Raw genomic sequence first — 15,550 nt, forward strand, 5'->3', positions numbered from 1 at the left:
ACACAACTATCAGCCTGTATTATATTGAGGATAAATATATAATATTATAGATATTGCGTTTTTAGCTATTTATCTTTTATTTATTTATTAGTGCCAAATATATTAAATCGTGCTTACAGCGTTTACTTTGAATTATAATTCATATGTCAGTCTTATGTAGCCTGTGTTAATACTGTGTATTAAGCAATACAATTATCTATTTGTATAAATGTTACATTATAAAGAGCATGTTTTAGGTATATATTTTAAGCTCATCCTATCGATTATAATATTGATTGTTTTACTTTAACCAATATATATAAACTTTAATGTTATATAAGCCTTGCACGTTTAATACAAAAAAAAAAAAAACTTATCAGCTTTATCACATTATGAAACCCTTAAGTGCTTAACTATAAACATATAACTCTTTCATATTTTGACTAAGGTTTCTAGATAAAATTACGTTAAAGCATTATGTTTCGACATCACAAATTGAAGAATAGCCTAATATTTCAGCTGAATGATTCATCTTCCCCTCGCAATAAGAGGGTGGGAGTGTCGAGGGCCCGTCCCTCGCTGCACCACTGACCTAGTTTAGGCCCCCGATATTACAGCGAACATTTAACTAGGTCCCGCAACCCGCGTTTACTAAGCGATCTGAAACTGACGTGCCTCCTTACATATATTTTTAAATAAGGCTAAATAAGCAACTTCGGTATACAGAACATTGTGTACTTTATACAAATCTGTACTTCATTTCAGATATTTTCTAGAAATCATTTCAATATTTTATCAATTATATTTGTTAGTGTGATAAATAAAAAAACACTTGTAAGATTAATAATCTTATATCGCATTTGAGATCATCTTCAATCTACTTCTGCAACCTGCAGACATGCACTTATAAATACTTTTATCTCGTAATGGCGGTCCCTGACTAGTGCAATAGTGTGCTGTGAGTACACATTACACGTGCCGGAACATTTCAGTGTGTGCGGTGAAGTGCAGTTGGATGTAGTACAGAAGCTATAATATGTTTATTTAGCGACGATATAGTGCATGTGGCAGTTGGCCGAGATGCAAACATAAGGCAACGCAGACTGTCATTTTATCTTGCCGTAATTAGAACGCTTATATAGGTTAAGTCTTTTGTTTATTGTACATACACATCTATAATCACTTGTAGCTCGTGTTTAAAGTTATTTGCAATTTTATCACGCGGTGAATTATAATATTATATTTATTTAGATCTTAATTTTTAGTTTTATGTTAGTATGTTAGAAAGAGGTGCCGAGGGATTGCTTCACGTGCCAAGGGGGAGTGAAACGTCAGAAGGTCGGGGCCAAGGGGTGGTTAGCAACAGACCTTATTATGTTGCCTTCAAAGTTTCTCTTAGGTTTGTAGCGACCGGAGTGTGAAAACATTTTTTTAAAAAGCTATATTTAAAAATAAAAATATTTAAAAGAGGAATTTTATTTAAATCCGGTAAATAAAGTGATATTCTTTATTTATATAAGCGCATGTATTTAGCAGCGGGATCTTCCATAGTCAAAGTTATTGTGTTTTATAACACAGATAAATAACACACGGATAGTCGAAATAATATTATACGATTTTGCATGAAGGTTTACATTCGTTTAATAGCTCGCATGTAACGCGATCCGGCATTAAGTGCCGGTTTGTTATTGCGCCGTCTCTTTCTTCGGCGAAACGAGATGACTTATTGATTTGTTTTCATTGCTTCTCTTTTTACCTCACTAATGCACATAAGACTGTTTCGTTTAAGTGACCTTCTACTTATTTATTTCAACGCAACGCGGCTAGATAAGTTGTTTTGGTGCCATCCCACTCTATTTATAAAGCGTGAAAAAGACGTCAATATTTTAGATGAGTTGAATACTGCATAGCAATTGTGGCGTGGCGTACCGACCTCCTCTGTGTTCTTTTTGATCTTAAAGTTAGTGTATATCTGATCAGATATTAAACTATAATCATGTAAAGTTTCCCAGCGAAATGCTGAAAATAACTATGTATATATAGTACCGATGACATATAAGTGTCAGATAGTATCTATATTAATATTACAAATAACAGCTATTATATGTTATATATATTATATGTTATTTGTAATATTAATATGTAATTATGTATGCTAGGTTTTTGAGTTTTGGAATTAGTAGAAGTTGTTAACTTTATATAATTATATTTAAAAACGTGTCTTAAAAATCAATATTTAAACGTACAGTGATTTAAAAGCAAATAAACACGTTTCATAGTTATTAAAAGGCAACGCAAACCGCGTATAAAATTTGGTCACGTTTCACGTGGCTAGTCCGCGCCGCGAGTTAAAAACACGCTTTGTCAACTACCTGAGCCTTTTTAATGTTTACAAACAAACCCTTTATTCCAAAATTTGTTTAAGAAAATGAAAACGAAGAATGAAGTAACCGTAACATATTAACGAATGCATATTGAGAATATGTTTTGACATTAATTGTAGACAACGAAATATGTCACAATTCTATAAATTATGTTAATAGCATCTATTACAGTATTTATATTTTACTAAAATATGAGACGGATTGAAGCGGATATTCCTATTTACAAAGTTTTTAAATACAAAATAAACAATTTTAACTTTCTATGGTATGCGAGCGAGACAACATTATACCTGGATAGTAGTAGGGTATGAACATAGAATGCTCCTTACAGCGCACCCCATGATGACAAGGGGCTAACGAGGACTACGAGCGCTAGAGGTCACTGAACCGAGTTGTTACTATATAACTATTAGAAGTAACCCCTATTTCGGTCAACAACAAACATACATGAATATATATAATACAAGAATATATTCTTATATTTATCTTGTATGGAAATTGTATGTGCAGTTAAATTTTTAAGATTATGGAGACTAAAAAAATTTAAATAGTTTAAAGTCTTTTTTTTCACATAAATTGAGTGCGTATATTTATTATTAGCTTTTACGTTATAAATACGTATCGACTTCAAATCAATTAATATTTGCACATTATTGTGGAAAGAATAATTCATATTATCTGTGTGGCTCTAGGCACACATTCATAGAGGCCTACAGGTGGCGTGGATGCATTGAACCCGGCCAAAACATTCCCCGCGTACCCTTCATTTCACCCTCATCACTTGTTTTTTATCCAATCAGAACGACGACATATAAAGAACATAATATGAAAATACCTGATGGCAAGAAACTCTATGCGTACGTTTGCCTCTTTACGGTACCTACTTACTACTACAGCTATATAATGCGAATTAAATTACAGAAATATTTATTAAGAGATCTACTACAGTTTATTTAACATGTTTTTAGTATATATAGTATTGGAATAGAACTATATTCCAATATAGTTATATATACTTTATAACTTAGTGATTTTGTTGAGATCTCAATTTGACAGATGACTAAATTTTGTAGAATTAAGGATGTTCGCATCAAAGTTATATCGAAAAGTTATATATAACATTTATAAAATATATATTTAGACTATAATTTATAATTTTCTGCACTTAATACAAAGGATTTGTCATTTACCTTATTGTTTGCCTTTTACTTCATATTGTGTAAGTAACATACTTAACAGTTATAAACTATATGTGACGAATAATTAACATAATTTTACGAAACAACAAATCGAGTTACGAAAGATAAAAAAGGACATGATTTGTTGTACACATACAATGACAAAAGACTGCTATGAGTCAGAGTTCCTTGCGTCGGTCCGGTATGATGGTGAGGACTAAGCAGTAATGATGAATCAGCCACTAGGCCAGCCGCCAATCGTTGTGGAGACGCCTCGCTGGTCACCGACCTCGACTGGTTCTGGCTTGTTACAATTTCACTTTTTCCTCTAGCGATGCACGCAGAAACGCTTCTAACATCTCTGATGTACTTAACCACAATTATTTATAATTAAAAACTAATAAAATCTTTAATAGCGTTCCCCAATCTGGCTCGATTAGCTATTTTGTGAATTTCGAGTTGGAGTTGACATTTGGCAAATCGTCAAACGAATAAAACTATACAATTTATTATACGCATAAATGTGTAAAATTCAATGGTACAGATTTGTTGTCGTATAAAGTTTATTTTACTTGTAAAATGGGAAGTTTGTTGAACCCACAGGACCACTCATTATCGCGTCTGATGAACTCGCTGCGCCATTGTTCCCGTCCGTGCCGGTGATATTCGCCGCCGACCGCTGTATATAGGTAGTTACGCATTCACTAAATATTCTTTGTCAATTTAACAATCATTCATGATTTTTTAGAATTAGGAATTCACGTAACTGTATGAGAATTGCAAAGTTATAATAAATATTTAATGTGTATTTATGTTAGTGTTACTAATAAATTAATGATGTATTGAATCAATATTTTAATATACATTGTTATTCTCGCCCAAAACAAAGGTATGTTAATTGTTTGGGTAAAAGTAGCGTTCAAGTTTTAAGAATGATGTCATCGTAACCGTAATCCCCGAAGTTACACGGATCGTCCGTTGAAGTAAAGCATTCGGAACGGATTCATTTGAAGTGAGCAGCGAGTGATCCTTCGAGATGTAAAGTGTAAACATTTGAACTGTCAAGAACGGGCAGTGCCCCGGCATCGGAGTCAATGCCCCGTCGATGCCGGTAAAAAAAACGCATTGACTCCACCTATCTGCCGACACTGCCTCAAGACTTGCATTCATGTTGAGAAAAATAGAGCTGCCAATCTAATTTTACACTCGGCTACATTTCTTTTTTTATGAATATCACCGGGATTTGTAATCGTAGGAATGTTTCTTGTTTTTTATATTACAACAAGGCGTTGATATAAAAACCTGTATCATCATATTTGCTAGCTATTAATCATAATAGAATATGAATTGCCAGGGTTTCGCATATATGTATATATATAAACATTGAAATATTATTACAAAAGGATTATGAGCAACAAAGGCATTAATTATTTAATTACCCTCAATGTCGTGTCGCACGCAAGTTAAACACTTCCTTTGCTCTTATTAATTGTGCAAGCTGGTATAAATAATTGACTAACGTGATCAATGACCATATTATAGCCAATGTGACCGAAACTTAAGATTTTATTTTATCGTCCTCTGGTCAATGCCTGCTAGTACGGTGTTTTTGACCGAACCAAGGTCGTCGGGTAGGGTGTGTGAACTTAATGAAGCCCATGCACAAAATACCATGTTCTTAAGAAAGTTTGTATCGCATACCTTATTTTTGAAGACATATGCACATCGAAGGATAGTATACCACGAAAACGATAATGTATCAAGCTACCGATATGCACAGGGTTATTAGAACGAGGGAGTCGTGTGGTGTGTCGGGCGATGACCTGAAGAGCGAGACAGAACGACAACAAAACTGAAGTTCGCCCGCAATACGGCGACACCATATTTTACCTATTAACATGGGAAACTTTAAGCGAAATTTCAGGTATTTAAAACATTGACAATTTGTTATTTTTTTAATAAATGAGCGATATTTTTGCATACCTTCTTTAATAAACATTAAATATTCAAATATTGGCCTCTATTTAAACTGTTTATCTATCATCGCTTAGTAGCGCCGACACAAAGGACTCTGGTGCCTAATGCAATCGCTGTATCTAGGTCGCTCGTATGGATGTAACCTATATTCGATGTTGCACAACGTGATCCCACAGTACTTGAATAAGCTATTACAACTGCCGTTTTAGTTACTCATTCGATCAATAATTTATCCAAATCTTTTGTATTTAATTCGAAATATAATATTTTATTTTATTATTGATTAAATGAAGATTTTTCATTAGTTACTAATAAATATTTATTTTCGTATATATGTATATATTTTATATTATGTTTATATATTAAGAGCTCAATACTGAAATTATTACGTAGTTAGTGAGCGATATGTTAATTATGTTATCAGGTTAAATGTTACCAGTATTTTTTTATATTTGCTCGCATGTGTGTGTTACACAAAATTGGCCTACTTTGATACTATATATATCGTTCGTGTCTTAGGTTTCCTTTTTATTTGGTACAATTATTGTTAAGGTTTTATTTTGTATCTAAAATAAACTAATAAAACGTTGTTTTTAATTTTGAACTTAAATTTAATCATATTAATGTTTTTTTTTAATTTACCTCTTAAAATTTAATTATTTATTGAGTATTAAATTTTAGAGTTCTTTATAATTTAATATAAGGCAGGCGCCGTAAGCATAAACATATCAGTTATATCGTGGTATTATGTGTGATGAGTGAATAAATATATAAATTATATTCCTTAATAGGTATTCATTGCGTAACCGATCGTATCGTAACGTCAAAACTACTTTTTAATGTTGAGGTTAAAGAGTAACGAAGTGGAGCCTTTTATATTTCCTATATAACAATATTCAGATAGTAAACTAGGGTCACTGAATGTTCGTCGTTCGAAGGTTAAGTAGCGTAACGGTATTCAATTTATGCGGACAACTTCTCTACTACCGGAATTTTAAAGTATTTTGATCAAATGTCATTAAACCACTTATAATTCGTTTAATAATCCCGATAGCCTTTAGTTTTTATATTAATTACTGCAATATTTCGAATAAATTATCTCAATAACGCATCTTGTTGTAAATCATTCGAATGAGTAACCTTTGCATTGGCTTTAAATACGAATTTTACGTAAGTGGCCTACCGAGTTATAATATGGAGGTTGACACAGTAAATGAAGGTCAAAGTACAATCAAACATACAAGTAATCAGCGAGTGCTCATACGCGCATGCCGTAGAGGGCGTTCCATACGTGCGCGTCCGTGCCCGTACCGACGCGACGCCCGCGCTTCACGACCAGTTTCGCGCCTGCCATTTACACTCCTAACTGTTTACTGAGCGGGGAATGATCTGCGCGCTTCTAGTACCGCAATGTCTTCCGTGTTTTAAATATAGACCGCGAAGGCCGTGGCTTTATTCGCTTGCTTTGAAATACGCCAGCATCGCAACGCAATATACTATGGACCTTGAGACTAAGATGCTCAAAGACAAAAACATTTTTTTATGCGCAAATAGCGTAGATAACGGAATCTTTGGTCGGTGACGAAATGTAACGTAAAAATTATAATAATTTGTCTACAAGATTAGACGCGCGTCACAGTAAAATATCGATCGGAGAACAATGCAAATAGTTATATAATACTTCTTGACGATTTCGATCTCAAAACGAACACAGTAAATAAATAATCACTACATAAGCAAAGAATTAAAATATAAAAAAAAAACTTAAACAGATTAAAAAACAAGTTTTTCAACCAGTGATTGAAAGGAGGTAAACAATTAAAAATATATATGTAGGTATTTAATTTTTCACATACATTATATATACACGGAACTGGGTTTTATTTTTCCTACACTAAATTTATTTATTGTGATTTAAATTAAAGAATAAATTTACAGCTTCGACAACTCTCAAACTTGAGCAATAACTTTAGTGACCTTTGATGATGATATTATACAAACGACCTGCTACGTAACTCAGTGAACTGTTTTAATTGAAATTTAATTTTGAACTTAAACAGTAGAACTATTTTGGTTTATTTTAAAAAAAGAAAGTTTTTGGTTAGAATAAAATGATGATTACCGCGATGCATGGGCAAACAGACAGCCGAACAAATGATGGTCGTCACATTAGTATATTTTTTTAGTCTTCCAAGTCTTCATTACAATTTTTTTATTATCATAACAATAAACCGTAATATGTATAAATAAAAATCACAAAGGTTAGGTATACGGTAAGGTTTACACACTATTATTAGTTTATGTTATTACTAGAAATGCATATATTTTCAAGGTCCACAGAATCTTTTTTATACACAGCAGTATTCTTAAAATGTTACCATCGTCACGAAGAGCGCGCGTGCTGCATCTCTATTCACGTGAGTGTTGCTGCGACAGCAAAACGCCCTTGTTTCCAATACCACAGTTTTATCACTAAATTTTATCAAGAATTTAGATATATTGCAGATACAGCACGATGATACGGCTTATACTTTATACATAATGACAAATATTACGTAACGTTTAGAATAAATCTCAAGTTTATTTTTATTATATTTTTTTTTTGAGAAAAGCAGATGCTTAACCTATATAATATATTATAAAGAAAAATAGTTTTTTCTAGGTATTAGTCAAATATTGAAGTTGTTCTTAAAAAGTCTTATAATACTAGTCTTAATAAAAAAAATTGAACAGTTTTAAAGTACGCATATCTACCTATGACAAATGATTTAAGTTTATAATTGTTATCCACGAACGAGGCCCTGATATGGCCCTGAGTAAATGAGGAAGTTATTCGTGTCTCTCCCGATAACAATAGGCTTATTTTATCAACGTACGGCGATAATACGACCTTCAATGAAATATAATACTGACGACAGTCGTCATCTTAAATCTACTCGACGAATTGTTACTTAGGAAAGTTCGATGCAAATTAATTAAATAAGAATTTTTATTTATTACATTTAGAACTTGTAATGTTATACATAAGTACACTGACTGAAATTGCATAGGAAATTACTGTTAATATTTTAGATTTACTAAAACGATTGTTAATCGAAACATAATATTGATAATCAACACGTTTATTTAAATGTCTTATCGATTTTACCTATGCTTTAAGAATCGAATTATTTCCGCATGTTATCTTTTAAAATATAATAAAGTAGGTACCTGTACGATACTTATTTTAATCCATCGAAAAAACTCCTTTAGATTAGGGAGTTATTATAAAAAACCATAGTTCTTTGCGTAAAAATTGCGCGACGGGTATAGGATATTTTTTGTACATATAAAAAATCGAAAACTAATTGCATTGCTGGATTTGTGATATGATAATACCATTGAATTATGTTCTTAAATATGTGCTATGTTTATTAAATATACATTATTATATAAAATAGTGTTTTCAAAGAATATTTTAATTTGCGCTAAATTTGAGTTATACTTATTATAATAAAGTTCCAAAATTTAACAGCACTGATCCAAAATAACTAAAGAGAGACGCCAAATAATTAAATAATTTTATTTTGAGAAAGAGTTATAATTATTACATTTTCTTAATATGGTTAGTTTTCTGCACGCGACATTTTTCTATTTAATTCTAATAAGGTAACAATGGACATACCATGTGGTGACTTCCTTGTATCTTTATGCAAATAATTTATACATTTTAGGTCAATCAAGGAAATCATTATAATATAACCAAGCCTGTTGTCAATACAAAATATTTTTAATGTAATTACATCCAATGGTTATAAGCAACTGGTTTGTCAATTGCCTGTGAAGAATCTGCTCCAATGACGTCCTCGATCTCTTTATTTTCCTTATTTAAATCACTAACTATATTATAATTATGACCGTGGCATTGTGCAAACGCAGCAGTGCATCTATTCAATTACGATATTTTAATCTAACTGTATTTTGATTTATTTATTAACTTACTGATTTTTCAATTTAAAAATACATGTACTGCAGAGAATCATACAAAAAAACAATCTATAGTAATATTATAAATGCGGAAGTAACTTTGTTTGTCTGTCTGTCCGTGTGTTGCTCTTACGGCCAAAATGCAATATAAAGCAAGCTTAAAAAATCATTTTATGCTTAAAAGCTGACGACCAACTTCTAAATCGCGAGCGAAGCCGCGGGCGACAATTAGATAGTAGTTTGAATTCATGAAGAAAATTTTACAGGATTAAATTGAAAAATATCATATTTGAAATACCTAAATTTAAAAATAAATATTGCAAAAACAGTATTATGTATATTATCTATATTTAATGGATATAAAATATATTGTCGATTTTATATGCTTCCGAGGTCACACGTGCTCGCTGATAAAATACTGCTTTCTTTAGTACAGGTAGGTACTAGGTAGCTGTGTCTTTGGATTTTTTGACATTTCACAGTTACAACGTTTTCTTAAAACATACCCTTGTCGATACGTTTACGATTACTAGTATAATTTTAAAAGTTAAGGTTAATCATATTTTACGATTCTCTTTAAGCATATTTCTACTTTAATATTTCTCAATTACAGATAATTTAATTTATTATTATATATAACTTCAAAATTGTTTTCAAATAAATCGAATTAAATATAAATACAAAAACCTTACAGTGTAAATTTGTCAATTGTCTTTGAACATTTTTGAGGATGTGAACAGATAGGTGCTGCATTGATTATGCAACGAGAAGAGGCGAGCTTAGTGCGCGTGCGCTGATGCAACGCGCTCGGCTATTGTTATGATAGCTGGCAACGTCAGCACGCCAGGGGCGGAGTTACTACTCGTGTTATCTACATAACTAGCTTTCCACGTGTAGCATACACGTATATGCCTTAGTGACTAACTATTGCTCGCGCAGAAATTAGCGGAGACTTTCATCAATTTTAGCCTGGTAGCTCGTCTATAATGGTGTTGGTTTTGAAGTAACGTAATTCGAAGTCTTCATTTATGCAAGTGCCATGACATTGAGTAATATTAACTATGATGTTTCGCCAGCGAATAATTCTTGGAGAGGATAATGAAGTCGCAAGTGAGGCGGCTCGCGGCACGACCGACCGGCAGATTGGTTTTTGGAGAAGAAAGAAACCAATGAAAACTTTTTACTTAAAATGTTTTGTGGTCGATGGTATTGTGTATACAGCAAATTAAACGGATTTAGTTTTAATCTAAATCAGACTATTTAATAAAGTAATTTAATTATAAGAGATACCGGTTTATATCATAAAAAAGACATTACATACGTGTTTGTGTTGCATGCAGAAAGCTCACAAGGCCTTGCTGGGTTATAATAGCTATGTCCTTACCCAAGGTCTGCCAGTTGGCGTCACACGTACACTCGTTTAAGAGATTTTGCTCGAGTGTGTGTATATATAACATGACATTCGTTGTGGCAGTCGATAAAGGTTGATCAATAAATTATTAAAGAATTACCTTAATTTATGCTTGCGAAGTAAACCGTCAACTGTATCATTGTCACAATTATAAAAACTGATGTTGTGCTTAACAATATATGTGACGACTAACGATAACATTTAAAGGTGAATATTGTGAGTTGTGACGTAGGTAGTTAGTTTTTTTGGGACGGAGCGAGGGCGCGCGGTGGGCCGTGTGGCGTAAGTGGTTCATAGGAACTGGTTCCGTCCACATGTGTCGGCCAGCGGGCAACAGGTCGCCGACCCTGGGGCCGATAATCCGAGTGCTGACATCGAGGAAAGATTATACTAATTCTGCACAATAACCGGCGTTAGTCATTCGCGAAATGATGCATTATTAAATTACAAAGTTTTAGCATATTGAATTTTTGACAGCTAACACTAAGGCATCTAATTTTTAATTTTTACTTATTATTTAATCGATTCCTTGTAATTGGACTCTATTCATCAATATCTATTTTTAAATTTTGATCGTTTATTGTTTTCTTCATACCACTTCTATGACGCATTTCTAAGTAATAATTTCCGTTTGCAATCGGTAATCAGAATAGTTGCCAAGTGTGGTCATGTGATAATTCCACAGGCGACAGCGAGTCTAGGGCAAGCCATTGTTGCACAAATAATACTTCGCTAGCATCGCTTGCCATTTGCGTAGGAGTCCTAACGTATCGATAGTTATGCATTAATCGATTGTTCATTCTGTTGAAGTTAAGTCCATCGTTCTAGTTACCTATTGGGAATTATTTGCTTTAATCGAGTACACGTGTTTTAATAATCTATACAATTAAAACAAAAGTAATGTATCGTAGTCTTATCGCTATGATATTATATAAATATTTGTTTCATTAACACAGTAGTTTAAAAGAACTATTCTTCAAACACCCACACCACATCATAACACACATCTTGGCCGTTATTTCAAGGTTGAGACTGGAACGTAGGCGAACAGATCTAGTACGCCAAACAATAAGTATTGCTTACAACAACTTGCAGCGTAAGATTTATTGATTAGTCTTTACTCGATTTCAGTCTTAAGTAATCCTGATCCAACAACACAAGATATTTGTCACGTCCAAAGTCCATGTAGAAGCCCATTTGGATCAGTGGCTAGAACCTGGACACCACTGAGTACTCATGTACATAATTTGTGTTTAAAAAGTATCTTGTGCTCGGTGGCGAAGGCAAATATTGTTAGGATGTGTCAGAAAAAAATCTGTTGTATTCCGCCCGCATTGGGAGCATCGTGGTGGTATAAGCTTTAAATGATTTTCTCAAGCTGAAAAAATGTCTTTGACCAGCAGTGAGATATACAAAGATTTACATAGCCTGATACAGCGTTGGTTACTCATAAAAATATATCTAATGCGGTAATAATAAGTTACTGTCAAAGTAAGTATACATAAATAATACAAGTGCACCCATAAATGTTCTTTGTTCACCTAAGCCTTTAGTGCGTCAGTATGTATGTGTATAATTTACGTAATCGTTAAAGAAAGGTAGTCGATATCATGGACGACCCGCAGCTTACTTCCTACATCTATAAATTACTAAACAATATACATATGAGCGAGAACAGCACAAAGACTATTGTCATAACAAAACGGAATCCATTGTACTCTAAAGTTTTTAAAGTGCGTTGACATAATTGACGTTTGGATTTTGACATGTTAAATAATTATAATATATTGTTTTACAGTACAACCGTAAATTACGTAAGTTATATGTGTGACCTTTATTTTAACAATACATAAAGCTCATTATTTAACTTTTTAACAATAATCCTCATTCAGTAGATCGCGGGTGAATTAATTTCAAGGGTACAATTGTTTTATTATGCTTTGTGTTGCTGTGTACATTAGATACGTCACACTAAATATATATACATACCTATTGTAGTTGTATAAGAATTCATTAATTAGAAATTATTACAAAGAAATATTAAAATAAAATATATATATTATAAATTGGGACAGACAACAGTTGTCGCTATTAGTCGTAAACATTTATGACAACTTGCAATAGAATTACATAACGCGACCGCGGTACTGTGCCTTGACATTGTACGATACACTGAACTGCAGTGTGCACGTGTATTGTAAATCATAAAATATTCTTGTAGCAACTGATATATTCTTAAATGCATTTGCAGTTTACTGCGTTTAAAAACGAGTTTTAGTACTTACCATATCTATAACGTTACATCTAACTTAGATCTGTAGATTACACCCTGGAATACGACCAGAGGTAAACTCAGTAGATTTGATTCGATAAAATGATGATATTAATGTCTCGTTATAATGATGTATTTTCGCATCCATATTAAATTTATAACGCTTTTTAAATTGTTTAAATTAAATTACTTGTTATAAATCAGTATACTTAGTGCATAAAAATCGGCGTTCTTACTTGTTCATTTATTATTTATTCTAGTAGAGTCATGATTTTATAGATAATAAAATTAATTTTCATTAGCCATATAAAATTACAAATTATTGTATTAGAATGATCGGAAATCAATTATTTACGTAATTTATTCTTATAAGAACATGTGACTTATCAAAAGTTCATAATAAACTAATTGAATATATTTTATTCGCTTTACCACCGTGATCATACTTTTTATTTCAACTCGTGACCACGACCGACGCCTCTGTCGAAACGTCGGGCAAAATAATAATAATAATAAAAATACCATACCTTTTTACTGTTAAAATTCGCATAAAATATATAAAATATTTATATGTTGTTTATAAACAACCATTGTAGAGAATAAATATAGATTTACGAAACCAGGAATAGGAATTGCCTCTAGTCGTGATATAATGGCCTTTAACGACTTCGAACAGGTGTCTTACTGGTGAAAGTGGTGTTGAATACACGCTGTGCAACACAAAATATGCTTTGTTAATCTTAGATACGTCACTCGTAACGATTATGACACATAAACGTTTGTTGCAAGTTAGACAAAAGATTGAACTGCATCTGCAATCTTGAATCACGCGCTTATGCGTCACGAAATAATTCCTTTATGTTATATCCAATCAAGGCACCGGCAATAAACATTCTTGAGAAAAGAAAACTCTTTCGTTTATGTGTTAATTCGCTCTATTTACAGCGCGTCGCGTCGGATCTGCTTCATATATAACGTAATTTACTTAAGCACACATTTACTCGGTTATGATATGAAAGCGAGCATGATCTGTGTCACGGTCTAATTGAAGTCGGTGGCACGGTGGCTGGGCACGTTAAACAAGATGTGCGAGTCATTTTGTCTCAAAGGATTGTTACAGCTCTACACGCATTTTTTAACGGTATCTTTACCTCATTAACTTTTTTATATTATTAAAACTACAATCGAAATTTTATAGACCCGGTTTTTATAGCATTTTAGATTGTCAGAAATTATATAATATGATTAGATTTCATAAGATGATTTCTATACTTTAGCCATTACAATAATATTTCTATCGCAGTTTTTAGTTTCTATATTGTATATTAAATGGTTTTTCATTGTATCTTATACTATTTGACTGAATAAAAAATGGATCCGCTTATTAATAATTAAGTAAAATAAATTACAAGTTTCGTTTTAGGTTATTTAAAGTTTTACAAAGCTGAAATAGGTACGTACCCTCTTTTTGCGTGGGTGAATGTCCTCATAATCCATTGCGATGCCCTCATCACTGAACGATGAAGACACTGGCGGAGGGGAAGGGGTGCCGGACCTCCATGAGGAACCAGAGCTACTGCTTGCTCCGGGGGATACTGATGACCTTCCACCCCACGCACCTGTTACAAGATTTTTTTAATGTACTGTAATGTAAACGTTACAACAATTTTCTCACTAGCTACTTACTATTAGATTTCGGTATTTTTTTACATGGTTTAAGACGTTAAGCTAAATAAGGACCCATATTATTTATTGCAAGAGTTTCGTACAGGTTTAAGATTGACTTTTACTCGAAAATTTAGTAGCTTAATTTAACAGTTACAAGTGCGTAGCTACACAAATAAAATTATACGGCAATAAATTACGAAACGGAACTATAGCCGGTCACTTTCACTCGTAAGAACAGCTATTTTCTCGCGGCACATATACTGCGTGCCGCCATTAGACCTGCGCTGAAGATGTATCGTAAATTTTTATGAGAAACATAGCTTGGTTACTTGATAACGTTGAGTTCTATACCGTAAAATAGTTTTGTAACATATAAAGCTGTAAAGTTACATATGTGTGTAACAATTTTAATTTAAGATATTTCAAATAATTATAATTATTATTTCTTTCGAGAGTTCTATAAAAACTGTTCATACAATAAAAATAAAATGTTAAGCATCAGTATTTAATCAAATGGTATTGTTGCCTTTAATAGTATTTACTTATTCATATGCTTTCAATTGTCTGAGTAGTAAATTCAGATTATAAGATGATGTTCAAATTTCGTTCATGTTAAAATCACAGCAACTAGATGTTAATCAATCTTACCTAAGAGCACAAATCGTTCTCGTGGGAAATGAAAGCAATTAATTCCTAGCAATTGAAATAATGAGAA

The 15,550-nt window shown here is 32.6% G+C and overlaps 2 protein-coding genes across 7 annotated transcripts in view; both read right to left on the reverse strand.

The window, feature by feature from the left end:
• LOC113392652 (probable serine incorporator) overlaps positions 1 to 15,550 on the reverse strand; it is a 62,535-nt gene that overhangs the window by 18,020 nt on the left and 28,965 nt on the right. The gene's annotated exons all lie outside the window — the stretch shown is intronic.
• Positions 1 to 15,550, reverse strand: part of Glut4ef (Glucose transporter 4 enhancer factor) — a 40,043-nt gene that overhangs the window by 3,498 nt on the left and 20,995 nt on the right. Inside the window, exon 4 of the mRNA XM_026629195.2 lies at positions 14,629 to 14,786. Within this exon, the coding sequence (XP_026484980.1) occupies positions 14,629 to 14,786 (158 nt within the window). The remainder of the gene's footprint in view (positions 1 to 14,628; positions 14,787 to 15,550) is intronic.

This window comes from Vanessa tameamea, chromosome 5 (assembly GCF_037043105.1).
Source record: "Vanessa tameamea isolate UH-Manoa-2023 chromosome 5, ilVanTame1 primary haplotype, whole genome shotgun sequence".
NCBI lineage: Eukaryota > Metazoa > Arthropoda > Insecta > Lepidoptera > Nymphalidae > Vanessa > Vanessa tameamea.